This window comes from Narcine bancroftii, chromosome 4, assembly GCF_036971445.1.
Source record: "Narcine bancroftii isolate sNarBan1 chromosome 4, sNarBan1.hap1, whole genome shotgun sequence".
NCBI classification, from domain to species: Eukaryota; Metazoa; Chordata; class Chondrichthyes; order Torpediniformes; family Narcinidae; genus Narcine; species Narcine bancroftii.
In genome coordinates this window covers 228,134,510-228,162,461 of record NC_091472.1, presented here as the reverse complement: position 1 = coordinate 228,162,461, position 27,952 = coordinate 228,134,510, and the positions used below count along the sequence as shown (strand labels likewise).

General features: G+C 41.1%; 1 protein-coding gene across 4 annotated transcripts; it reads left to right on the top strand.

The window, feature by feature from the left end:
• The first annotated feature begins 2 nt into the window (after positions 1-2).
• Positions 3-27,952, top strand: pofut2 (protein O-fucosyltransferase 2). 4 transcript variants are annotated; one of them, XM_069934241.1, is made up of 9 exons: positions 3-220; positions 5,342-5,592; positions 6,740-6,884; positions 9,460-9,570; positions 20,423-20,489; positions 21,180-21,305; positions 21,855-22,035; positions 23,498-23,621; positions 24,329-27,952. In XM_069934241.1, the coding sequence occupies exons 1-9, from the start codon at positions 60-62 to the stop codon at positions 24,480-24,482; spliced, it is 1,320 nt and encodes a 439-aa protein (XP_069790342.1). In that variant the 5' UTR covers positions 3-59; the 3' UTR covers positions 24,483-27,952. The 4 variants fall into 4 exon arrangements, with proteins under 4 accessions (XP_069790342.1, XP_069790344.1, XP_069790343.1 ...); XM_069934243.1 differs by lacking the exon at positions 24,329-27,952 and adding an exon at positions 23,299-23,407 and having other exon boundaries at positions 23,498-23,583; XM_069934242.1 differs by lacking the exon at positions 9,460-9,570.

Genomic DNA, 27,952 nt, shown 5'->3' with positions numbered 1-27,952 from the left:
GAGCCCAGGCTGGGGGAGCGTGATCAGCGACGCACAGCGGATCATCGGCCCCCGCTCTGATGGCCGGGTCGTGGCTGCGTTTCGTCGCCTCTTGCCGTCTTTGTCTCGTCTGCTTGGTGTGTTTGGAGCCGCTGAGCCGCGCTCGGCAAGCAGGGAATGGAGGAGCCTTCAGCCCCGGACAGACGGCTCCCGGGGACGTGTCTGCAGCTCAGCAGCGCAGGTCATGGAGGGGAGAGGTGGCGAAGAAGAGTGGGGGAGTGGGAGAGGGAGAGGGAAATGAGGGGAGGGGGAAATGAGGGGAGGGGGAAATGAGGGGAGGGGAAATGAGGGGAGGGGGAAATGAGGGGAGGGGGAAATGAGAGGAGGGGAAATGAGGGGAGGGGGAAATGAGGGGAGGGGGAAATGAGGGGAGGGGAGAAGGGAGGGGAGAGGGGGAAGAGAAGGGACAAAATATTGATGACATCTGCCCTTATAATTTTGGTCTGTAGCTGACGGTAGAGTTTTTAACCAATCGATAAATACTCGGCCCATTCCAGACTTTTCTAATACTTTAAATAAGAACAGTCACTCTAGCCGGACAAATACCTTTTCTGCATCTAGAGATACAGTTATACTTTGGTTTGATCTGGGCTTAGCCAAATGAACTATATTAAATAGTCTGTTCAAATTGTTGTGTATGCACTCACACAATTAAGTCTCGGAGACGTGGTGCTTTCTCGTCCCTTACTTCTATTAGACTCACCTGGCTACTGACACACAGGGTTATATATCTATATACCAGCAGAGGGCGGGCTTCTACCCAACACTCTTCCCCTGTGTGACAAATGCTGACTGGGCCCCTTCGAACTAACAACAATCAGAACACATCTCATGAGTCATTATAATTAGAAAAGGGAAAGTATTTAATAATAATTAGGCACATAGTCCTTAAAGCGTTCAGGTGGTCTTCTTTCTCTTTTGGACCGTCTCGGCGAGGTTTGCTGTGCCAGTCCTTGCTCGGGGACCCATAGTCGGTGGTGAATGCCCGTCTTCGCTGCCCTTCTGGCTGCGTGTCTCAGTTACTGGACTCCGCTCCACAACGATCTCTGCCCCCCCCCCCCACTCGGCCTGAGGGGCAAGTCTGGTTCCACCTCCTCCAGCTCATGAGGCAGTTCATGGATCTTAGTGTCAATGCTTCTTCCACAATCGGTCCCTCACAAGAACAGAGTATGAGCAGGGGCTCAAATTTTGTAAGATTACTCCTACCACCCATGGGTCTTTATATTGTTTATAATCTTGTGCCAGAACTCTCTCGCCCACTTCCAATGTTCTACATGAGGTTTGTGGTGATGCTTTTTTTTTGCAATCGAAGACCTAGATCTGGATGAACTATGGACAGCCTGGTCCACAGGTTGCGGCCAAACATTAGTTCTGCTGGGGTGCATTTTGTGGTAGAATGTAGCGTGTTTCTGTATTCCAATAGGAAATCTACAATTTTGTGTGTCCAGGAGGCATTTAGAAGTTTCATGGTTTTCATTGCTTTTTTGAATGTTTGAACAACACATTCTGCCTCTCCATTAGTACTTGGGTGATAGGGTGCGGACAAATATGTCTCATATTGTTTATGCACATAAATTTTTTTAAATGTTCCGATGTAAATTGAGGCCAATTGTCTGTAATTAATTCATGAGATAATCCGTAAGTGTCACTCTCTATGGAGGGCCACCAGACATGCATCCAGCCCAATGCCTTCATTTGTACCATTCCCGAATGGTGTATTTCTGATAACATGGTAGTTTGCCATTTGGCTGGAATAATTGTACAGGTACCCCATAGTAAATATCCTTCTTTGAGTTCATGGTGGCATGATCTTCTGGAATGACTTCAGGTTTGAGCCACCCATTAAGGGTGAAGTATAGGATCTTGCTTAATGTTGCCTCTTTTCGGGTTTCCTTTGCGATCATCTGGGTTGTGATGGGCAGTTGCTGAAGTTGTTCTTTGATGGCTGCTGTCCATTTAAAAATTTATTCTCTTTGTTCTGTCTTGGGTAGTGGCATGTGTGATAAGGTATCTGCATGGCTATTGTGTTCCTGGTTTATGTTTTCTATCATAGTTATAAACCGCTAGTAGCATGGCCCAACTTTGAATTCTGACCACAGCTAATACTGGTATACCTTTGTGTGGCCCCAGGATTAAACTAATTCTTGTCTGTGACAAAGGTGAATTTTCTTCTGTAAAGATATTGGTGGAATTTTTTTCCACCAAAATTTATTGCCAATCCTTTTTCTAGTTGGGCATAATTGCATTCGCTTGGGATAGTACCGCTCTTAGTCCCACTGGTGAAGCATCCAGTGGGACTAGGAGCACCTTATTTGTTGACATTAGTATTTCCTTTAGTTGATCGACTGTGTTCTTAGCTTCTGTGTTCCAATACCACGTTTGATCTTTCTTGAGTAATTGGTTCAGCGGACTGCATAATGTAGACATATTAGGGATATGTTTTTGGAAATGATTAACAAGTCCTAAGAAGGACTGTAATTCCGATTTGTTGGTTAGGTATGGAGCCTTGTGAACGGCTTCTGTTCCTGTTGAATTCATTTGCACCCCCTATTTGTCGATGTTACTGAAGGGCACATGAAGACACATTTGTCCTTTCATAATCATTTATTAGCCTGTTGTAGTCTGGATAAAACCTTTCAAGGTTTTGTAAGTGTTCACTGTCGTTTCGGCCCGTGGTGATGATATCATCGAGGTAACATCCAACTGAGAGTCCATGTAGTAATTTGTCCATTGGTGCTTGAAGAATCGCAGGTGTTGCTGAACTTCCGTAAGGCAGATGTGTAGGTGAATAGTCCCAGATGGGTATTGATTGTCACATATTCCCTTGATTTTTTTTTGCCAATTCTATCTATTGATATGCTTGTGACAAATCTAGTTTTGTGAATTTTTGTCCTCCATTTAGTGCTTGGAACAATTATTCTGCCTTGGGCATGGATTGTTCGGGTATTTTGAGTGATGGATTGATGGTGATTTTGTAATCGCTGCAAATGTGAATTTCGGTGTTTGATTTTCATTCGGGTATGATGGGCGCTGCCCAATTGGTGTATTGTATTGGTTCTAATATGCCTTCATGTTAAATTCAGCCTCAATTTTACCTTTCATAGCAAATGGGACTGTTCTGGCTTTGAAGAATTTTGGTTCTGCATTATCCTTTAATTGCAGTTTGGTTTGAATACCTTTGATTTTCCCCAATTCTTGTTGGAAAACCACTGCTTGGTTCTTGAGGATTTGGTCAAGTTCTGGCTGGAAGGTTTCTTCCGAAAAGTGCTGGTCCCTGGGTATCTACGATGTAGAGAGAGAGTGTTTTTGGTTGCTGTTGTTTGTATTGTACTTGGACCGTACATTTTCTAAACACTTCGATTCTGCCTCCTGCACCAGATCTTAGAGTTATTTCAGTTGTTTTAACCAGGACGTGTGGTAGCAAGTGTTCCTTTACATGTAACGGTATTAGGGACACCTCTGCTCCTGTGCCTAACTCCATCTTCAGAGGGTGTCCTCCATTTATTCCTCGGATGTGTAATATCTCAGGAGTTTAAATTTCAGGAGCTTGAGTGCTCCACCACTCAAGGTCCGTCGTTGGGCTGTTATCATCATCTTTGCTAGGTTGACTCTCTCTCTGCAATTGTTTTGACTTTAGCTGCCTGTTTGTTTGTGTTTTAGAAGCGAACATTTTGCTTCAATATGTCCTTCTGTTTTGCAATGGTTGCATTTAGAATTTTTGAAGAAAAAGTTTTCTGGTCAGTCATTGTATTTCCCACAATGGAAGCATTGTTGGTGGGAAGACCTACTGACCAGTAGGTCTTGTTGACCCACATCCAAGTTTTTATCTGCCATTTCAGAGCTGCAGGGAACTCTGTATGCAATATATAGCGTAACATCTTCATCCATTGCTAGTAATTTTTGCCTTGCTTGGCGATTTGCCAGCCCCATTACTAATCTGTCTTATAGTGCCTGATTTAGAAACTGCTTGAAATGAAAGTGCTCTGCCAGTTTGCACAACAATGCCAAATATTCACTTACTGTTTCTCTTGGTCTTGTGTCCTTTCATAGAATCGTTACCTTTCTGCCATAATTGGTGGTTTGGGGCTTGAATGGTTTCTTAGAGATGTGCATAATTCATTGAATGTGTTCGTTCCTGGATCCTCCAGGGCCAGCAAGGTCTTAAGGAGGTTGAATGTTTTGTTGCCCATTATACTGAGGAAGAGGGCATGTTTGCGGTTTACTTGACCTTCCACACAATATTGTGGGCTACGCAGTAGTGATTAAACTGTTCTACGTAGTTATCCCAACTTTCTTATACTTCATTGAATTCCCCAAACTTTACCTCCGCCATCTTGTCGCACTTTTGGCGCGAATTTGTTGGGGTTGTTAAGTAGTTGTTTTCTACCTTCTGTTTTCCTTCTTGTAGTTGGGGCATGAAGTATGTGTAGGGTTTGTTTCATTATCCCATCCTCGTCGCCACTGTATGCACTCATACAATTAAGTCTCGGAGACATGATGCTTTTTCATCCTTTATTTCTATTAGACTAACATGGCTACAGAAACAGGGTTTTATATACATATATATGTGCATGCATGCGTATGTGCACTCACGCGCGTGCATGTATGTGTGTATTGTTCTGCCTGCTGCAACAGTAGGGACCTCCCAGAAGCCAACCATTTTAATTTCACACATCATTGCCACATCATCATGTCTATTCATGAGCTTATCTACTATCAAATCAAGGGTACCCACAAATTGGAGGAACAACACCTTGTATTCCATCCAGCATTAACATCGACCTCCAATTTCCCCTGCCCCATGTTTCTCTCTTTCCCTATCCCTCTGTCTCCTTTCCTCCAGCTTCCCATCCCTTCCCTCCCTTTTTGTATCAGAGCTACCCCCCTGCCCTCTCCCCCATCACTTTTCAGCTTCCTCTTCTACCCTCCCATCTGTATTCATTCTTATTTGTTAGCCTGCACTCTTCCTCCTTCCTCTCCTCTATCTTTTTATTCACGTGTCTGTCTGGTTTTTTTCTTATACCTGACAAAGAGCCCAGGCCCAAAACATTGGTCACCCTTGACTTGCTATGGATGCTGCATGACCTACTGAGTTTCTCCAGAACTTTTGTGTGTGGCACTGAACCCCAGAATCTGCAGATTTTCTTATTTAATTTGCATGTGGATTGACCTTGGTTTTGCTCATAGTGTGATAGAAGTCATCCAAGTCAATTTCTTTCTTCATAAATCCTGACACACAATCTCAGGGGCAATGGTATGGGCATGAAGTACAGAGTGTTACAAAACCATTTTCTGCCCTTAGGTATTTGTTATACGATGTGAATCCACCTGAAGGATTTAATCTTCGGCGAGATGTTTATCTACGCATGGCGTCCTTGATGAAGACTCTGTTGAAGAATGAAGCATGGGTTTTGGTCCTTCCTCCCTGGGGGCACCTCTACCATTGGCAAAGTAAAGGCCTTGAACAAGTTCGCATTCCATGGTCTGCATTCTTTGATGTGCCCAGCCTAAACAAGAACATCCCTGTCATTGAATACGAGGAGTTCATTGCAGGTATCTGTCAACTTGATGTGCCTCAGGAAAGTCTGGTTGTCTGTTGGTTTTGTTAAAACATAAATAAGAAATCTAATTTTACTTTAATGAGAGCTTCCTGGTCCATTTTGATTTGGGTTGTTTTAATGTTTTATTCAACAATGCCTTTCAGATGCAGTCTTGTGTTGCAGCAAGCACTGCATCTTGATCAAAACATTTCTTATTTTAAAGACTTTAGTTAGGTTACCTTTTCAAGAGAAAAGAGATCTAATGCATTCATTCTTTCCTGGCAGTAAAAATAGCACAGCATATTGAGAAATACTTGTTGCTTCTACTCTGCCTCAGAACCAAAGATGGGCATAGTCCTCCCAAATATGGTCTATCCATACATCTCCCACTGCCTAGGAAAGGCAGCCAACATACCAGGACCCATCACATCCCAGGCACACATCCTTCTCCCTCCTTCAAATCGAGGAGAAGTTGTGCTCTTTATGCAGCTGTATGAATGTTAGACGTCACCTGGTAGTTTGCTCACAGAAGAACCCTTCTCTCTATAACAATGTTAAGTTTGTCATGAGAAGGTGGGAAAACTCAGCAAGTCAGGCAGCATCCATGGATAGAAATGGTCAGGCAATAGTTCCTCCAGCAGCTTATTATACATTCAAGATTCCAGCATCTGGATTTGTGCGTTTCCGTGGCCTAACCACGTTTAGCATAATTTCTCCACTTTTCAATTCTGCCTTTCACCCGAGTGTTGTGGTCTGCTATAACCCGAGTCACTGCTTAATGCCTGATTTATCTGTGCATCTTTTATTCCTCCTGCCTTCTTGCTTTTTTTTTAATTATTTTACTGAACAGCTTCTTTTCTTGTCAAGATAGAATAGACGGACGTGAGCAAAAGTTCACTTGTCAATTATTTGCTGATTCTAAGTTTAATGATGCCTTGTAATTTAATATAACCACATCTGAATAGAATAATACTCCTTTCAAAGTCGGTGCCATTTTGGAAATTTAGATATTGTTTGAATAAGCCCACAAGAAACAGGTCATTTTGTTTCTCTGAAATTTCATCTGCAGTATTTTCTAGCATCAAGGGTACGTCTAGGTTGAAATTTACTTATTTTAAAAGTTGGATCTCTGTTTACCAATCCGTCTCCCTGTTGCTCAGAGTCCGGTGGACCGTTCCTGCAGCAAATCTACGTTCTGCAAGGATATGCAGAAGGATGGACGGAAGGCCACTGGGAAGAAAAGGTGGATGAGCGGCTTTGCATCGAGGATCTTGCATATGTGAACGACAAACAGGGATTTTACAGGTGATTGGCTTATTTTAAACTCGTATGTAAGCTTCTTGCATTTCCTTTTCATTTTTTTTCTTGTAATATTTGGAGCTTTCCCAACATGCTTGGTGTGACTTATAAAATCATACAGCACAGAAGGAGACCATCATGCCAATCTATTAAAGGAAAAAAGTGGAAGCTTTGGAAAGAGTACAGAAGATCAGTTCCAGGTTATTGCCTGGATTAGTGGGTATGAACTATAAGGTTGGTCAAGCTTGGGTTGTTGGAGCAGAGGGGAAACACCAGGGGACATCTTTACAAAGTAAGGGGAGGAAAATTCAGGGAAGACATCAGGGGGGTAAGTTTTTTTTTAAACACAGAGTTGTGGGTGCCTGGAATGCATTGCCAGGATGGTGGTGGAAGACCAACACAAAATAGTCATTCAGGGCCTCAGCTATATCTGCATTACCTGATATTCCCCTCCAAGCCACTTGCGTTCACTTTAACCATTTTGTGTTTACTTGCATAATCTTATTTATTGCCTAGTAGTTGTTTTGTAAAGTTTTCCTAATCTTCCATTATCGAAGGCTACCTCTTCCCATCCTTTAAACTCTAATAAGCCTCCCTCTAGTTTTAGATGCACTCACTGGCTATCTAACGTATCAATGCCCCTCATAATTTTAATTTCTTGCTCTTTTACTGTCATATTCTTCTTTAGCTTCACCTTGTGGAATTTTAGAATTTGGACCATTGGTGATAATTGTTCTTTGTCATCATATTATGCACATTGAAAGATGAAAGGAATCGGTTGCATCTGTTGCAATAAATGGCATAAGAAAAGTAATTAGGAGGGGGAATGTGCTGTTCCACCACTTTATAAGATCATACCTAATTCTCATCCTCAGCTCCACATTTCTGCCTGATTCTTGTATCAGCTGATTTCCTCAGGAATCCAGGCTCATCCTTAAATATTAGAAGGCAACTGACCACAATCTTCTGGTAGAAATTTTCCAAGTTTCTCCACCTTAAGGAGGGAGGGTGAAGAATTTTTTTCTTGACCTCAATCCTAAATGTTCAAATCCTTGTCCCTCAAAACTTCATAGAGGTTACCAACATTCTCAGTTATTGTTAACAATCCGTCATCAGGTATAAAGTATTAACTTTGACTTTGTTTTGCAGAAATGGTGCATAATCTTAAAGTATGAGAGTATTTTCTGTTTTTGTTTGAGATTAATGGCTTGGTTTTAAAGTTGATGAAATGGATAGGCTACAATTATTTATCTGCTCATACATTGAACTTCAAAAATCAAAAGATTTACTTAATGTGCAGGGCACGTAATGGTTCACAAGTATATTTAAAGTGAGACTAGGATAGTTGAGGACCCAAATGGGTTACAGCCAGAGATGATATTTCATTTTTTTATATATTTCCTTGCTGCCTCCATATGGCAGATAACATTATGTAATGTATGAAAATCAAAGTACAGTCCATATCAGGAAAATGTAATTGACATCACATATTAGTGATCTTCATTTTAACAAGTTATTTTCCTGTGATTGGGTTAGAACTGCTATTCTCTCATTAAACTTTTCATTACAGTTGAGCCTTTATTCAGTGATATGTTGCATCAGGGAACCCAGGTGGTTCTCTATTTCTTGTACTTTTGAGCTTGTTAGAAAATTTATACTCCAAATAGCAGCTTTGGATCTCTTTGGAAGCAGAAATCCAGAAAGCAACATGCATTAAATCATGATCTCTGATCTGATTGATTCAAAACGATACCATGAAAGCATCTTTCCCATTTGAGTACTTATCTTGGAGCCCAGTAAAAAGGTAGCAGTCTCCCACATGAAAAACCTCTGACCATTTCTATCCCCTCCGAGAAAGATCAAGCAATTACAGTTTTGCTCACAGATTCTTTTTTGGCATCATAAGGAAAGCATTTGGACATTTTTGGTCTTAACCACTATTGATTTCCATTTGTACCATAACAACACAAACCTTTAACCTTTGCAAATTAAGCTGCAAAGATGGTCTGTTTGGCTAAGCCACTGACCCAGTATTTAAAAAAGCAGACAGTGCAGTCACATCAAAGTTTCCATCAAAGATATGCCAGTCTGTAGAGTTGGATCTTGTAATTTATAAATCTCATCTTGTCTTTATAACTGAAATACTTATGAAATGTACAAATTACAGCTTCCCAATGGCATGCAGGAAAGCTGTACCAATCATGATGTGTGAATGTACAGGTGTCCTGTTTAGGGCTTGACATGCAGACACTCATGGTTCTGATACACTTAGCTATGACTGATAACTGAACCCAATACTGTCATTGCCTATCATCGATGTTAGAGGAACTTCTAACTTGGTATCAATCAGAGATGAAACTCGTGCATTTCCATCAATATAACAGTTCCTGCAATTCTAATTATTCATTCTAAAGTGCTTTGGGGTGCCTTGTACATCAATTCAAGCTATTCTTTTCCATTCTTGGCATAACACGGAACCAGTCACTCTAGATAAATTGACTCTGACAAAAAGAAAACGGCCATGGAAGGACAGGGAGTTAGTATGCTGCTAACCATGACTTGTATTTCTTCTCTGTGGCAGAGGTTGGTTTTGGGGTTACGAGGAGACTAGGGGCCTCAGCGTCGCCTGCGTGTCAGTGCAAGGTTCAGCTTCCATCATGGCACTGGTCCTTCTGAGAAACACCACAGCACAGTGAGTGAGTGACCTGTATACAGGAACCAAATACTATATATATATATATATATATATATATTTACCCTTGTGTTTTGGAGATTTATTTATTGTTGTGTAATGAAACAAAACTGTCAATCTACCATTAGAACATTTGGGAGTGTGTCATGCACTTTGGCAGAAAAAATAAACGGGCAGACTATATTTTAAATGGGGAGAAAATTGAAAATACCCAGAAGCAAAGGGACTCTTGCAGGATAGCCTGAAGATAAACTTGTAGGTTGAGTCAATGGTGAAGAAGGCAAATGAAATGCTGGCATTCATTTCAAGAGGAATAGAATGTAAGAGCAGAGATATGATGTTGGAGCTTTATAAGGCACTGGTAAGACTTCACTTGGAGTATTATGAGCAATTTTTAGTTCCTCATTTAAGAAAAGATGTGGTTCGTTGGTGAGGGTTCAAAGAAGGTTCACTAGCATGGTTCCAGGAATGAAAGAGTTATCATATGAAGAGTGTTTGACAACTCTTGGCCTGTACTCATTGGAATTTAGAATAATTAGCAGAGATCTCACTTGAACATTTTGAATGTGGAAAGACAGAGTAGATGTAGAAAGGTTGTTTCCCATGATGGGAAGAGTCTAGGACAAGAAGGGACAACTTCAGGATTGAAGAGTGTCCACATAGAACAGAGATGCGCAGGGCTTTCATTAGTCAGAGGGTAGTAAATCTGTGGCATTTGTTGTCACAGGCCAGGTCATTGGGTTATTTAAGACAGATTGATAAGTTCTTGATTAGCTGGGGTATGAAAAGTTAAGGGAAGAAGGCTGAGCAGTGGAGCTGAGTGGAAAAATGGACCAACTCATAAACAAGTGGTGGAGCAGACTCGATGGGCTGAATGGTCTTTTTCTGCTACTAAGTCTTATGGTGATCGAGAGCCTCCACATCATGTAGATCTAGTGACCTGGTGGAGGAAAAAAACGTGTTGCATTCATTTAATGCATTTCGAGCTGCAAGAGCACTGGTTAAAGTCAGGCATTTGGCCACCCTACCCACCCTCCTAATTTTCATTAAGGTCTTGGCTCATATTCTGCCTTGTACATTTTTATACCTGATCTTGATTCTCTTGGAATCCAAGCAATTATTATGATCTAACTTAAACATCTCAGCTTGCACACGTGTTGTGCAACAGATTGTTTCAAAATTCACAAACCTGTTTCTCCGAAGTTCTAAATGGCCCACTCTTGTCTCCCTTAATTCTACAAAGTCCAGCCAAATAACACAGGTTTGCAAGTATCCCAGGATCTTGTGCATCTTAAAGATATTGCCTCCCATTCTGGCAAGCCCCACTGATTGTATGTATTGGTTGTCTCTGCCTTAAGGATGAGCTTGCACTGTATACTCAGAGCTGTTTTGAAGAGCAATGACTGGAACCAATCAGGAAAGATGCTGTTTTAGACCTGATCATGTGTAATGAAAAATGATTAATTAACAACCTTGAAATAAAGAATCCACTGGAGAAGAGTGATCATGAAATAGAATTTCATGTTTTCTTTGAGAGTTGAGGTTTGAAGTTTAAATGAAGGCTGTGGCAATGGTGTGCAGGTAGGGTTGGCTGAAGTGAATTTAGAAAATAGATCAAGAGGGAACTGACTCGATCACATTACAATATTCTGAGTGACCTGCTACTACTTTCTTAATAATGGATTCCAAACTTTTCCCAGTGACATAATTCAGCCAAGCTGGTTTCTGTTTACCTTCTTTCTTAAAAAGAGCAGTTTTCTAATTTACTGTAACCTTTACCAGAATCCAGAGAATTTCAGAAGATCAAAACCAAAGTATCAAATTACTTTCAGTCCTGAGGGTGCAGGCTATCGAGTTCGGGCAAACATTCACCCTTCAGTTCCAGTATCTTTTCTCTAGCAATTGTAATTGTTTTAAGCTCCTCACTCAGATTTTCTGCTATTAACTAGAATCCCTCAAGTATCTTCTAGCAAAGAATGATGCAAAATACTTAATCGATGTCATTTTAATTCTAATTTCCTTCTCTCGTCCTCCAAATGAGCAATGTTTATCTTAACTAACATTCTTCATTTATACACTTATAGAAGTTCCTACTACCTGTTCTCAATTTTCTTGCTAGCTTATTCACATAATGCATTTTCTCTCCATTTTTCTCCCCTTTGCTAGTTTCTAAAATATTCCCAATCATCTGGCTACTAGTTTCTTTACAACACTTCATTGCCTTTGCTTTCAACTTGATACCAAATGCTGTGAGTCAGAGATTGAGTTCAAGGATGTAGTTTTAGAAACTAGTAAAGTAATGCAGTCTTTGAATTTTTAGAAGTAACTTGATAATGTGCCAAATAATAAGTTACTGAACAAGGTAAGAACTCAGCAATGGTCTGGACAGAGGACTGAATAAACCATTTCTGAGATAAAATTAGTGGGGTGCCTCAGAAATTGGTGCTGGGAATTCAAAGGTTTATATTATTTATGAAAGATTTAAGTGATCGGCTGAAGTGTAGTGTAGTCAAATTTTGCAGCTGGTACAAAGATAGGTCGGCAAGTAAGCAAAGATGCAGAGAATCTGCTGACAGATAAAGACAGGTTAAGCAAGTAGGCAACAGATTTCACTTGAGGTGAAATGGGCATGTGAGTTTATCTATTTATAGGAAGCATGGGAGGCAGCATGGTTAGCATATCAGTTATCCAACTGCATGAAAACCAACAAGGTCGGGTCAGATACAGCAATGAGCTCTCTGAACCCTTCTCCATTAACAATGACGTGAAGCAAGGCTATGTTCTTGCACCAACCCTCTTTTCAATCTTCTTCAGCATGATGCTGAACCAAGCCATGAAAGACCTCAACAATGAAGACGCTGTATACATCCGGTACCGCACGGATGGCAGTCTCTTCAATCTGAGGCGCCTGCAAGCTCACACCAAGACACAAGAGAAACTTGTCCATGAACTACTCTTTGCAGACGATGCCGCTTTAGTTGCCCATTCAGAGCCAGCTCTTCAGCGCTTGACGTCCTGTTTTGCGGAAACTGCCAAAATGTTTGGCCTGGAAGTCAGCCTGAAGAAAACTGAGGTCCTCCATCAGCCAGCTCCCCACCATGACTCCCAGCCCCCCCACATCTCCATCGGGCACACAAAACTCAAAACGGTCCACCAGTTTACCTATCTCGGCTGCACCATTTCATCAGATGCAAGGATCGACAACGAGATAGACAACAGACTCGCCAAGGCAAATAGCGCCTTTGGAAGACTACACAAAAGAGTCTGGAAAAACAACCAACTGAAAAACCTCACAAAGATAAGCGTATACAGAGCCGTTGTCATACCCACACTCCTGTTCGGCTCCGAATCATGGGTCCTCTACCGGCATCACCTACGGCTCCTAGAACGCTTCCACCAACGTTGTCTCCGCTCCATCCTCAACATTCATTGGAGCGACTTCATCCCTAACATCGAAGTACTCGAGATGGCAGAGGCCGACAGCATCGAGTCCACGCTGCTGAAGATCCAGCTGCGCTGGGTGGGTCACGTCTCCAGAATGGAGGACCATTGCCTTCCCAAGATCGTGTTATATGGCGAGCACTCCACTGGCCACCGTGACAGAGGTGCACCAAAGAAGAGGTACAAGGACTGCCTAAAGAATTCTCTTGGTGCCTGCCACATTGACCTCCGCCAGTGGGCTGATATCGCCTCAAACCGTGCATCTTGGCGCCTCACAGTTCGGCGGGCAGCAACCTCCTTTGAAGAAGACCGCAGAACCCACCTCACTGACAAAAGGCAAAGGAGGAAAAACCCAACACCCAACCCCAACCAACCAATTTTCCCCTGCAACCGCTGCAACCGTGTCTGCCTGTCCCGCATCGGACTTGTCAGCCACAAACGAGCCTGCAGCTGATGTGGACATTTACCCCCTTCATAAATCTTCGTCCGCGAAGCCAAGCCAAAGAAGAAGATTACAGTGGCAATGACCCGAATTTGAATCCAGGGCTGCTGTAAGGGGTTTGTATATTCTCTCCATGGCTGGCGTGAGTTTCCTTCAGGTGCTCTGGTTTCCATCTGAGTTCCAAAGACGTACGGATAATTGGTCACATGGGTGTAATTGGGCAGCGTGGGCCAGAATTCCGTGCTGCATCTCTCAATTGAAAATAAGGAAAGCAGAATTTTATTTATTACAATCAAAAAGACTGGAGGCATAGGATATCTGAAATAAAAACAAAATACAAGAAAATATTAAGAGGTCAGGCAGCATCTGTGCAGGAGAAACACGTGTTCCATGGCTGAGACTCGTCAACCGACAACCCTGATTCTGGAAAAGGTTACAGCAAATGACTTGATGGGGAGAGACTGAAATGTTGCTGCTGTGCAGAGGGATTTATATGAAACAGAAAGAGCTTACAGGTACAGCAAGTAGTTATCAAAGCAAATGTTGGCCTATATTGCAAAAGATTTGGAGGGTAATAATAGTGAAGTGTTGCCACAACCTTGCAGAGTCTTGGTAACCATGGTTGGAGTGCATCTAATGGTTTTAGTCTCCTAATTAAGGAGGGATATGTAAGCATTGGGGGTTGATCAAAGTGATTCACTAGGCTGATTCTTTGGATGGAGGGGTTATGTCATGAGGAAGTGTCTTGCATTTTCCTATTACACAGAAGATCATTAGGCTTATCCTGGAGAAATCCCATTCCCCCACCCATTTCCTGTCCTGGTCTTCCAGACCTTGCTTATGAAGGTTAGCATATCTTTTCATTCTGTATAATAGTTATAACGTTAAACTCGTTATCATTATGACACCATCAGCTTTGAGTGTCTGCACAGTTGCAACGATGCTTCCTGGCTCTCGTATTCCATTCTCTCTACAGTAAAGGCCAGTATACCTTTGCCAACAAAAGTACTCTATTTACATACAATTATTCTCTCCTTTGTATACAAGAAACAAGAACTCTGCCATTTTATAGTTTTTCACCATTTTTTAAAAATGACTTTTCTAACTCCCACTGAAGTTAAACTCTCCATGTCTCAATGCAGATGTTTCATGCTTTTGCCTTGAATCAGGAAGGTGAGAAAGCAGACTCTTCATTTCACTCAGCAAAGACAGGAAGCCTCACATTTAATCATTATTGCACCCCAAAATTAACAGATTGTACTCACTTGCAAATGTCCCAGCAGTGGGGCAAGGTTTAAACTAATTTGGCAGGGGTATGGGAACCTGAGTGAGAGGGAAAAAGGTAGGGAAGATAAAGAAATGTCCAGGAAAAGTAAAATAGGAAAAGTAATGTTGGGAGGAGAAGGTAAAAAATCAGATGGTGCAGTGAGTTTTCAGGTCAATGATAGTGTTAAGAAAATTACAAAGAAAAATCAAAAGCAAAGGTTACAGAAGTCACTAGATATTAAAAGGACAAAGAGCATAAGGGCACTTTATCTGAATACCCGCAGTATTAGAAATAAGGTTAGTGAACTTGAAGCGCAAATCGGTACCCATGCCTATGATTTGGTAACCATCACGGAAACATGGCTACAAGGTGACCCTAATTGGGAATTAAACTTTCGCGGGTATCAGGTGGTGCAAAGAGATAGACAGGATGGTAAGGGAGGTGTAGTTGCACTCTTAATCAAAGATGAGCTCCAGGCAGTAGTGAGGAATGATATAAGATCTAAAGAGCATAATGTTGAGTCCATTTGGGTAGAGATAAAGAATGACAGGGAAAAAATTATTGGTGGATGTTATCTATCGCCCACCAAATAACAATAGTTTAGTAGCACAGGAAATAAATAGAGATAAGTGAGGCATGTAATAATGATACGGCAGTAGTCATGGGGGACTTTAACTTCCACATAGATTGGGAAAATCAAGTTGGTCATGGAAGTCTGGAAGAGGACTTCATAGAATGCATCTGTGATAGCTTTCTTGAGCAGCATGTTAAGGAGCCAACAAGAGAAAATGCTCTCCTGGATCTAGTGTTGTGCAATTAGATAGGTAGAGTAAATGATGTAATAGTCAGAGACTATCTGGGAAATAGCGATCATAGTATGATTGAATTTCTCATTCAGATGGAAGGGGAAATAGTTAGATCTAAAACTAATATATTATGCTTAAACAGGGGTGACTACCATAGGATGAAGGAGGAATTGGGCAGAGTGGACTGGGAGCACAGGCTAATTGATGAAACAGTTGAGGAACAGTGGAAGATTTTCAAATAAATATTTTGTAATGCTCAACAAAAATATATTCCGGTCAGGAGAAAGGGCAGCAAGGGAGGGAAAAATCAACCGTGGTTAACAAAGGAAATAAAGGAGAGTATAAAATTGAAGGTGCAGGTGTACAAAGCTGCAAAGAGCAGTGGGAAACTGGAAGATTGGGAAAACTTTAAGAGACAACAAGGGGTTACAAAGCAGGTAATAAGAAATGGGAAAAAGGATTATGAAAGTAAATTGGCACAAAATATAAAAACAGAAAGCAAAAAATTTTATAAATATATAAAACGCAAGAGGGTGGCCAGAGTAGAAAACTGGTAGCAAAAAATGAGGAAATGGCCGAGGCATTGAACAAATATTTTGTGTCAGTCTTCACGGTGGAAGACACGTCCAGCATGCCCAAGTGCGGAGTTAAGGATGCAAATGTGGGGAGGGCCTTGATAAAATAGTTGTTACTAAGGAAGTAGTGATGGAGAAACTAATGGGACTAAAGCCAGACAAATCACCTGGTCCTGATGATATGCATCCAAGGGTTCTGAAGGAAATGGCAGAAGTTATAGTTGATGCATTGGTGGTCAGAAACCACAATTCCTTGGATTCTGGGCAGGTCCCGGCAGACTGGAAGAATGCAAATGTCACGCCACTTTTTAAGAAGGGATGTAGGCAGAAGACTGGAAATTATCGGCCAATTAGCTTGACGTCTGTAGTTTGAAAAATGCTTGAAGCCGTCATTAAAGATGAAATAGTGAAACTTTTGGAACGTAAGGGTTCAATCAGGTAGATGCAGCATGGTTTAGAAAGGGAAGATCTTGTTTGGCAAACTTGTTAGGATTCTTTGAGGATATAATGGGTGTGGTGGATAGAGGGGAACAGGTTGATGTTGTATATTTGGATTTCCAGAAAGCGTTTGATAAGGTGCCGCACAAGAGACTTATCAGTAAGTTACAGGAATGTGGAGTCCGGGGAAGTATATTGGCATGGATCGAAAATTGGTTGTCTGACAGGAGGCAGAGAGTCGGGATAAGTGGGAGTTTTTCAGGTTTGCAGAGAGTGGTAAGTCGAGTGCCGCAGGGGGTCGGTGCTAGGCCCACAACTGTTCATCATTTACATTGATGACTTGGAGGAGGGGACAAAATGTGGTGTAGCCAAGTTTGCGGATGACACCAAATTGAGTGGAAGAGCAAATTGTAATGAGGATGTGGAGTCTGCAGAGGGATATAGTTAAGCTGGATGAGTGGGCAAAGGTCTGGCAGATGGAGTACAATGTTAGTAAGTGTGAGGTTATCCACCTTGGCAAGAAAAATAAAAGAGCTGAATAAAAGAGGGATAAAAAATAAAAGAGGGACTTGGGAGTGCTTGTGCATGAATTGCAAAAAGTTAGGTTGCATGTGCAGCAGGTTATTAAGAAGGCAAATGGAATGTTGGCCTTCATTGCTAGAGGAATTGAATTCAGAAGTAGGGAGGTAATGTTGCAACTGTGTAAGGTACTGGTGAGACCGCACCTGGAGTACTGAGGAAGGATATACTGGCTTTGGAGGCAGTCCAGAGGAGGTTTACGAGGTTGATCCCTGGGATGAAGGGGTTAACATAATGAAAGATTAAATCGTCTAGGATTGTATTCGCTCGAGTTCAGAAGAATGAGAGGAGATCTTACAGAAACATGTAGGATTATGAAGGGTATGGATAGGATAGATGTAGGAAGGTTTTTTGAGCTGGCTGGGGAAACTAAAACGAGAGGACACAGTCTCAAGATTCAGGGGAGTAGATTTAGGACAGAGATGAGGAAATATAGTTTTTCCCAGAGAGTAGTGAATGTTTGGAATTCTCTATCCAGGGAAGTGGTTGAGGCTGCCTCATTAAACATATTTAAAATTCGGTTAGATAAATTTTTACACGATAGAGGAATTAGGGGATATGGGGAGAAGGCAGGTAGGTGGAGTGAGGTCATATATTAGATCAGCCATGATCGTATTGAATGGTGGAGCAGGCTCGATGGGCCATTTTTGGCCTACTCCTGTTCCTACTTCCAATGTTCCTATTATTTGTCCTGTTTTCTGTTATTTAAAACTTGACTGTATCTATGCAAATATATTAACCCCTGCCATGGCCTTTTATTTTATATAGCCACTGATTTTTTTTTTAAATTCACAAATAAAATCATTTTTTGTGAATATTGGTATTAGCATCAATTATGGATTATATGTAATCCCTCAATAAAATTTATGCGTGAATGACTGAAGGAAATCCTGAGCCCACATGATGACGCTGGGATGCTGGCCTGCGAATGGATGGTGCAGTAAGGGCCCGTGGGCGAGGGAGGTGATGGCTATCCCGTGGAAGGAGCCTCTTGCCTTCCAGAGGGTTGGGGATAGAAGAGAAGCCAAGGGTTTCTGAATCCACTGCCTCTGGGTACTGGGCACAGGAAGGGATCGCACAGTTTAGAGATCTGATGCAAGGGTGCCGTTATTGCCTGGGGATTGGGTGCAGATTGGGGCGGGGCTCTGCCTGGGGATTGGATGCAAGTTGGGCAAGGGAACTGCTTGGGGCCTGGAGAATCAGACACTCTGGTTTGAGCATAAGTCAAGCAGGTACTGGCTGGTGATCTGGAAGGGGCATCTGGGTACAGATGGTAGTGTCTGTCTGCTGCCTGATATACTGTGCTCACTGTGGAGGAAAAAAATTGATTTTGTTAAAAATGACTAGTTTTTTAATAGCTTGAAACTGGTAATTTTCCAAACCCCCGCAAAGGGCATGCGCCCCCTTTACCCCCCGCTGTACACCTCATGTAAGCGCTCAGCTCTTGTCCCCTTTTTTTGACCTCACTCACATGCTTGATGTGTTCAGAAGGCTTTCCTCCAGTAATGTGTAAAGGATCCCACACCAGAGAGAGCAACGCTTAATCTAGTCTTTGGAAATTGGGAAAGGTAAATGGATGAAATGTTTGTTGATGTGGGGACCAGCAACCATTATTCCATGAGGCTCAAGATAGTTATGGAGAAAGACAGGGCAGGACTGCAAGTTATCATTCAGAATTGGGGCAAGGCCAACTTTGAAGGTAGAAGACAAAAATGAGCTCCAGTTCATGAGAACAGGTGGTCAATAGAGAAAATAGAGATCCTGGTGATCTTTTAGTCATGTACTTATATTTCTATTTGTAGGAATATTCTTCAGTGATATATTTATCACATGTAGAAGATAAATTAGAATAGAATTTGGAATAGTGGGTTTGATGTACTACCTTAAATTCTAATAATGTCTAGCACAAAGAGAGAATGAATGCACTCGTTTCAGAATAGAATTCCACGTAGTTTCAGGAAATAACTTGAAAATTCTGTTCCCAAAGTTTTTTAATTCTGTCCAGAGAACTGTTGCTAGAATTTAAAAGTAATTCAAAAAGCTCCAAATCTGTGAATAACGAAAAAAGTACTATCTAGAGACATAAATTTTGTGGTTAATTGTTCAAAAGAAGCAAGATTTTGGTCAGTAAAAATGCCTAAAAAGGATTGGATACCTAAATATGACCAATGATGGTAACTGATGTCTTGAACCAAAGATAAAAAGAAGGAATTACCTAAAATAGGACTGATTAATAAGAATCTATGGTACCCAAAATGTTTCCCAAATTGAAACCAGATTCTCAGTGTATGTCTCACAGCAAAATTATCAGTTAATTTGGAGGCCAAAAAAGGTAAAGGTGCTCCAAGTATTGAAAGAAGATAATACTTTTTGGCGGATTTAATTTCTAAATTAATCCATCCTGAAGTACTTCAATTTGCCTTGTGATGAATCCAAAAAAGAACTGAAGAAGGTACACAGTATCATATATTCTGGTTATGTCCTTCTCTTTCCAATGTTTGGGAAGGGGTATTTCGTACCTTGTCTTTAGTTCTTAATATTACTTTGACTTCAAATCCTTTCTTGCTCTCTTTGGAATAAGTGGGCAAACAATTTGATATTGCCTGCTTCACAATCCCATGTAGTTCCCCTCACCTCCCTTATCATTAGAATGGCCATATTAATGCGATGGAAAGATGCTGCCCTTCCCACTCACACTCCATGGTTGTCTGAGGTGATGGCATGTTTGACTTAGGAAAAAAATTAAATGTTCCACGACTGAAATGAAACTTAGCTTTGTTTCTTCATGGAGTTCCTTTCTCAATTATTTTCAAAATTTGTAAGATTAATTTAGTTTCTGGTTTTTGACCCCCATTGTGGACCTGTTTGTGTTTAGCCAGTAGGCTTCAAAGGGAGGCGATTGATAATTAGATAACTAGTATAGTGGGTTTTTTTTTAACTTTTCACTGTAACATAGGTTTCAGTACCATTTTTAATACTATATAAGATTTGTTAATTTTTATTTTAATGTTATTTGCCAATGTAACATTTATTTGATGAAACCAATAAAAATATTGAAAAGTATTTGTAGGAATATGCTGTGTGAATAGTGGATGCTGCAATTTGTACATTAACCCTAATTCAGGTCATTTTCAATTGCTGCAAGCATTTTAGAATGTCTGAATTCTATTTTTTTTTAAGTTCTTTAACTATTTAAATTTTTGTAACCTCTGATACATTTGGGGCATGGCAAATTCGAAATGGACCATTGACTACAATGTTGGATGTGCAAGGATTCCTGAAGAGGTTTCTGATTGTGTTCTAGGTCTGTAATGTTAGACAGAGCAGAGAACCTCCTTCATGACCATTACGCAGGGAAAAGTTACTGGGATGTGAGTACTATAATTATGCAGTTTAGTGATTTATCTTCAGCAGTAGATATTCTCCCCTGAGAACACCTCTGTCGCTTAAAATTCCTAAATCGTAGAAAAATGGTGCTTTGCTAATGCATGGCCACTAACAGTTTCAGTGTACATAATGACAGTGTTGCCATCAGCCATATTGGCCTTAATAGTAAGTCTGCTTTATCAACCTCTTTTGACTTTACTCCCTAAACATTTTATTTAAAGTGTGGCACTTTTCACCCTCTCCTAAAATTTTGTCAAATGTGCTCATATGAGGTGTCTCGGGATCTTTTACAGTTTTGAAAATGTTTTTGCGCAATGGTTCTTCAAAGCCATGATCCATGCTCCACCAGGTCTCACACACCTTGAATCTATTGTTATCTATTTTTGCAAGTCTCCACAATTTTCTTGTAATCAGAAATCCACCAATTATGTTATTGTTTTGTATCTTTTACGCAAGCTCAACCTATGTTTGACCAAATTATCCACTATGTTTCACTACCCCTTCCCACTCTTGCAGTCTACAGAACAGGCATTGCTCAAACTGGCTGCCAATTTTCTCTTATTGTAGCCGCGGTCACTCAAAAGCAGATCCCTGGCCAAAACATAGTTTGGGTCATTCAAGGATTGTGGAAAGAGCTTCACCAATCTAGGTTTTGTCTTTCCTGCTGTTCACAGGCTCGGAGAAGCATGGTGTTTGCCAAACATCTACGTCTAGTTGGAGATGAGTTTAGGGCAAAGTATCTAAACTCTACAGATGAATTGGACAACACTATTTATAATGAGGATTGGATCAAGATGAAGGTGGGTTGTGATCAGCATGAGATATAAGAATATGGAGCGAGATTCACAGTGAAGGTTACATAGTCCTTCACCAGGGGTGAATGGATATCAGCTTTCAGGGGATGGCAGTGTTGAAGATAATGTCGTTCATTTCTGCTTGTGGGTTTTTGCTGCATTTCTTCCATTATACTCTTGACAGATTTATTTATTATTGTCACAGGTATCGAGATTCCTTTGTGTGTCGTACAAAGGCTGGCAAAGAGTTGCAATGATTCAGCAAGGATAGAAAAAAAGACATTTTGTATCAATGAGAGATTAAGGATTACACCACCTCCTCTGGTTTAGCCACTGTCTCTGTAATCACCACCACCACTTGTTCCTGTGGTTCCCAGATATTTATCTGTAGTTCATTCATTCCTCCTGTTACAACAGTATTTTTGCAAGTCTTTTTTTTCTCCAAGCTTTGTGCTTATGAACCAGAGAACACAGCTTTGTAATCAAACATCTTTTTTTGTACTGTGGTGCATTTTACGATATCTGACCCTAAGCTTTTTAATGCCTCTGCCACAGGTGAAATTGGGCACTGCCAAAGGTGGCCCATATTTGGGTGTGCATCTAAGGAGGAAGGACTTTATCTGGGGCCACAGAAAGGATGTTCCGAGCATCAAGGCAACAGCCAAGAAGATTAACAGCCTAATGAAAGAGCTGAAATTGGACAAAGTCTTTGTGGCCACAGATGCTGTTGAGGACGGTAATAATTCCAGTGTTGTCTAGTCAGGTCAGCGCCCGTCAGATATTCCCTGCTCAAAATACTCCATCTTATTACTCCTTCAGGTTGCATTTGGGAGCACCAGTCACTTGATTGATGTCTGCTTTAACTATCTGATTTCCATAACCCTCAAATTGCAAAACTTTTAGCTTGATTACCTAACTCCTTTTCTGTATTCCTCACTTAAAGAAAAGTTTCCTCTATCTGACCTCAACAAGATTTGTATTTGAAGGATATACAAATGTAGTTTATATAACTTCATGGAGTCCTACAGCCCAGCAACTCCCCAAGATCTTAACATTAATTTTGTGTGTCCAAGCCATAGTCCTTAAGTACATCACCTGCACTTACTGGGATTGAATTCAGTCTATCATTGCCCAGCCTATTTCACCAACTGATCATTATCCTCCCCATTACCAACAATGTGATCAACTTTCATGTCACTCATGATTTAATTCTTCGGATCCTTGTAATATTTTGTGTTCACTATGTCACCATGACTCAAGGATATAGTGTACGTTCTTTCTGAGATGCAGTACCCAAAATATTATATTTACTTGCTTGTCGCACAATTTAACCAAGGATAAAAGCTAAGATTCCATTAATTGTGGTAATTATTATGTACACTGATGTTCTTCCTCATTGCTCTGAAATGGCCAAAGACAGAATGCTTGGAGGAAAGACTGGTTGATGATCAAAAGGAGGGTTTGCTGGAAACTAAAAGCTCCATTAAATCCAAGTTTGATACATCTGTTTATAACTCCATACTTATTTATTGTCAGACTTTATACATGACATCAATACTATACAACCATGAGATTCTTTTTCCTGTGGGTGAGGCAGAGTTACCACTTAGTAGTGCCAAAAAAAATCTGTACTCAACGTCCACATGTAAACAAATTGTGAAATACTGGTTTTTGAATCAATATAATGCTAAGAGTCCTTGATTGAGTTTGTTGGTGAGGAGTAGCACCTGATGGCATCTATACCTCTTTGCTAATGGTAGCAGTGAGAACAGGGCTGAGTGATGTGGATCCTTGATAATTGCTGCTGCTCTCCGATGGTTGCGTTCCCTATAGATGTGGCTCTCATACTGGCAAAAGATGATACCTTTGCATGATTTTTGTGTACTTCCTTCATACCCTGCACTGCTGTCTTATTATTGCTTGCTGTATGAGTTGACTTGACTGGATAGTATTTTGGTACACATGGCAATAAAAAAAATTCATTCATTCAAAATTCCAGTTTGCTTCTATTGTTGGATGAAACAATTCAGCGACACGACAGAGTTCTGGAAAGGGAAGGCAGATAAGAATTACTACACTTGGTTGAAGACAGAAGTCTATTGATTGAGGTAGATGTGAGGAATTGGCTTTGAGATGGAGTGCAGTTTTTTTTTCCCAACCTAGGCATCCCTAATTTTGCATCCTTGCATTTGTTTCAGACCTGAAGGAGATGAGAAGCCTTCTACCGAAAATGATTCGATTTGAACCAAGCCGAGAGGAGCTCCAGTTGTACAAAGATGGAGGGATCGCCATCATCGACCAGTGGATCTGTGCTCATGCCAGGTAGAAGCAGGGGTTGACTGGGGTTAACAAAAAATACGTGAGAAAAATTTGGCAGGGAGAGAAAGAGGCAAAAGATAATATAGTATCGGACAGAAGGTGAGGAGACAGGCAGACAGAGAGAGAAAAGTGAGAATGGGAGTTGGAACTGTAGAACCAGACAAGGGGACATTACCAAAAATGAGAAAAGTTCAACGTTCATGCCATTGTGTTTAAGGCTGTCCAGGAGGAATGTGATATTCTTCAGCTTTATGTTTGGCCTCACCCTGACAAGAGGTATTAGGCAGAGATGTGTCTTGTAGGAACAGTGAGGAGAATTGAAATGAATGGCAACTGGGGATTCCAGCTTGGACCTCCAGCCAGAGCACAGGTGCTCTGCAATGCCATCACCCAATCTGTATTTGTATCTTTAAAGTCAGGAGACCATGCCAGTACGCCAAATGCAGTCAGTTATTTTGGACAAGGTGAGTATTGAGCCCCCAGCCCCTGCCCACACCACCTCTCCCTGATCTCCCTCTACCCTCCTCCTCTTCCCCTTTTCTTTTTTCAATCCCTCTCTCCCAACTCATCTTTTTCCCACCTGTCTTCCCTCCTTCTCTTTTCCCTTCTACCATTCCCCTTCACTCTTTCCCTCCTGTTCTCCCCACTGCCTCCCCTTTCCCTCCTCTCTTCTTTCTTTCCCCTCTCAATTCAATTTTGTACCTTTGCAGATTTTTCATTGGAACATCAGTCTCAACCTTCTCCTTCCGTATCCATGAGGAGAGGGAAATCCTTGGCTTTGACCCAAAAACTACTTACAACAGACTGTGTGGTGACCAAGAACAGGAATGTGAGCAGCCCACGCATTGGAAGATCATCTACTGAGCATGTTTGGGTTTCAGTGCCAGAGAATTACCTCAGTCATTATAAATTATCCAGATGGCTCCAAGAAAGTCAAATGTGATGTTCACAAAAGGCCTAGCGCACCTTTTGCAGGCAGTATGTAATTCCCCAGCAGCCACTGGTGCCTTCTTCTCATAGGAGTTCCCAAAGTGGGATCTTCTGCCGAGGACTTGAAGCAAATTCCACACAGGTTGTTGTCTGCTCTCATGGGGATACTGTGAAAAATTGAGGACTTTCAGTCAAACATTATCTTCAGAAAAATTCCTTCTTTTCTAATTATGCTACGTTTCACCTCTGGATTAGAATGTTAACGCTGTAGAAATAAAAAAAAATGTTACCAATGTCAGCTTAGCTGCACAATTTTCAGATCTGTGATAGTATAGCTACGAATTTAATTTGGTTGGAAACACAACGCCCATGTGCTCTACAGCAAGTGAAGCCTACCTTAATGCTTAAATATTTTTGTTAAAAAAAAATTAAATAACAACCATTTGATTAATCAACATTGTCCCCAAAAAAAAAACACATTATCTGTGTTACTGCTTCAGAGTTCAGAAAACCTGGTTAAACACAAGTTTACACTTTCATTCTGCAATTAACTCATTGGATTTACATTGCAAAATATAAAATTTGCATTGTTTTCTTATTTTGGGCCATCTTTAAATGTTCTGTGGTTAGAAGTTACAATGAATTGAAGGGTAAACATCTAGGATTGTATGATACTTCCAATCTCCTCTTTGAAATACCAGTACTCACATCACTGGGCAACAATAACAACTAGCCTGTTCATTACTTATTTTCTACTAAGACATCTCTGTCTAAGTTTCCATTCCAGCTCAGTCATCACATTTCCAAACCATGAGAAGCTTAATGTTTCTCATACATTGAGCAGTTCCCAGGCAAACGTCGTGACTTTTGATGCAGTATTTATAAAAGCAATTTGTATACTATTTTTGAAATAAAAAATTGCACAATCTAATTATTTCAGCTCCTCAGTCTAATCGTGGCTTGCTAATTGCAACAGAACTCTCAGTGACCACATCAAGAAATGGTAGACAAACCTTTTCAGATGTTATTTATTGTACTACTGAGATTGATTTAGTCAATGCAACTTTGGAAGTGATGCTTCTCCAGAAATTTGAAGAGACTGGGGCTCCTTCCTCTGGAAAGGTGATCTTTAAAATTTACCAGTGGGGCGCAGTATAGATTACCAGAGTGTTTCCAAGTGGCAGTGGTCACAAAGCAAGTGAATAATACACTGCTGAGGAAGCAGTGTATTGTCCACGTATGGACAATAACCATCACCCTCAGTCAGCATTATTTGGCTGAACTTGATGTTAAACTGAATGAAGGAATTCTCTCTCCCAAAGTGACCATGCTTTCAGACTGACTGTCAGGTTATCTCCATGTTGATGTTAACCTACAATTTTAGCAACAACCTGCACATTGTAATCTACAGGCAAACATTACAGGGTGGGCTGCGGGAAAAAGGTTTATTTTTTGTACATTTTTCAAATATTCCAAGGGAATAAATTTTAATTCCTATTTCAACTTTTTGGGAAGTAATTTGTGAATTCCATAAAGGAGAATTTCCATCCCCCAAGCAGCCATAACACATCACCTATACAAAATTACATGTTTGGGACAAAGATATTTTTTCCTTTATTTGCCCCTGTACTCCACAGTTTTAAATTTGGAATCAAACAATTCACATGTGATTAAAAATGCACATTCCAGATCTTATTAGAGGTTATTTGTGTACATTTTGGTTTGACCCTGAACCTTGTGGTTCAGCCAGGGTCAACCTAAGGAAGGGAATCCCTCAGGCTAAACAAACAAAAGATCAAAGAGCATTTCAACTCCTCGGCATGTCCTACAGATCATTACTGACTATAAACCATCTAGTACTGCACCCCCTTTCTGGCTGTGCCTCCCTCTCTGAGGGTGCTTAATTATTTCTACACTCAGTTTAATCAAGAGAACAAGGAGCTCACCTTCAAAGTGGATCTTCCACCTGATGAAATGCCTCTTTCACTTTCCATCTCTGATGTTTGGGCCTCCCTGAGTAGGGCAAGTACAGAAGGCAGTTGATCCAGATGGTATGTCTGGCCATGTGGTCTTTATGGACATTTTCAATCTGTCCCTGGCCTAGGCAGTTGTTCCCATGAACTTTAAGATTGCCACCATCGTGCTAGTGCCGAAGCGTTCCACTACCATGAATTTGAATGACTTCTGTCCAGTGGCACTCACCCTCATCATTGCAAAATGCTTTGAGAAACTGATTTTTTATCAGTTTCTCATATACTGTTTGCCCATCACCCTGAACTCTCATCAATTTGCCTATCATTCATAGGTCAACTGAGGGTGCTGTCTCCACAGCACTTCACTCTGCCTTGACCCACTTGGACAGCTCCAGTGCTGTTCATTGACTTTATTTCAGCATTCCCTCCAAACCTCATCAGCTTGGCATCAACTCATCTCTCTGTCATTGGACTTCCTGACGAACAGACCCCAATCTGTTAAGTTAGGCAATCTCATCATGAACCAGGGCAATGTGCTGAGCGCTCGCCTGTATTCTCTTTTCACCTCTGACTGCAATCCTATATATGGTTCGAATTCCATAATCAAGTTCACAGATGACACCACGGTAGTTGGCCAGATCAGAAGGGATGAGGTCCAGCACCTGGCTGCGTGGTGTTTTGCCAACAATTTGGCATTTAACTCGGAAGACCAAGGAGATCATTGTGGACTTCAGGTGTGCTGGAACATCAATGGAGTTGTGGTGGAACATGTATCAAGCTTTAAATTCCTTGGTTCCAATGATCTCACCTGGTCCCTGAACTCTTCCACTCTGATCGAAAAGGCACAACAGTGCCTTTCATTTTTATGGAGCATAAAGAAAGTACACCCCTGTCCCAGGATACTGATGGATTTTTACTGATTTACTTCCCAATAGCACCTCAGTGTGGTACGGCAATTGTCTTGTATCGGATCATAAAGCACTTCATTGGGTGGTGAAAACTACCCAGTGGATTATCAGTATTTAATTGCCCACCATAGAGAACATCTATCAGGAACAGTCTGGCCAGGGTGAAGAGCATCATCAAGAATGGACCCCACTCAAACTATGGACATTTTACTCTTCTCCCATCTGGTAGGCACTACAGGAGCCTTTGAACTCCAACCAGCAGGTCAAGAAATGCTCTCCCCCCCCCTCCCCGGGCTGTGACCCTGCTGAACCTTAAATCACTGCACTGAGTGGTACTGAACTCACATTGTACTGTCGGTACTTCTGTAATTGTTTGCTTGTTGAATGCACTGGTTTTTATTTGCATGTAGTTATTTGTATATAGCACTATTTTTTTAAACTTCTGGTTGGATGCTAATTGTATTTCATTGGCTTTTTATCTTACTGGCACAGTGACCATAAAGTTTAATAAGAAATTACATAA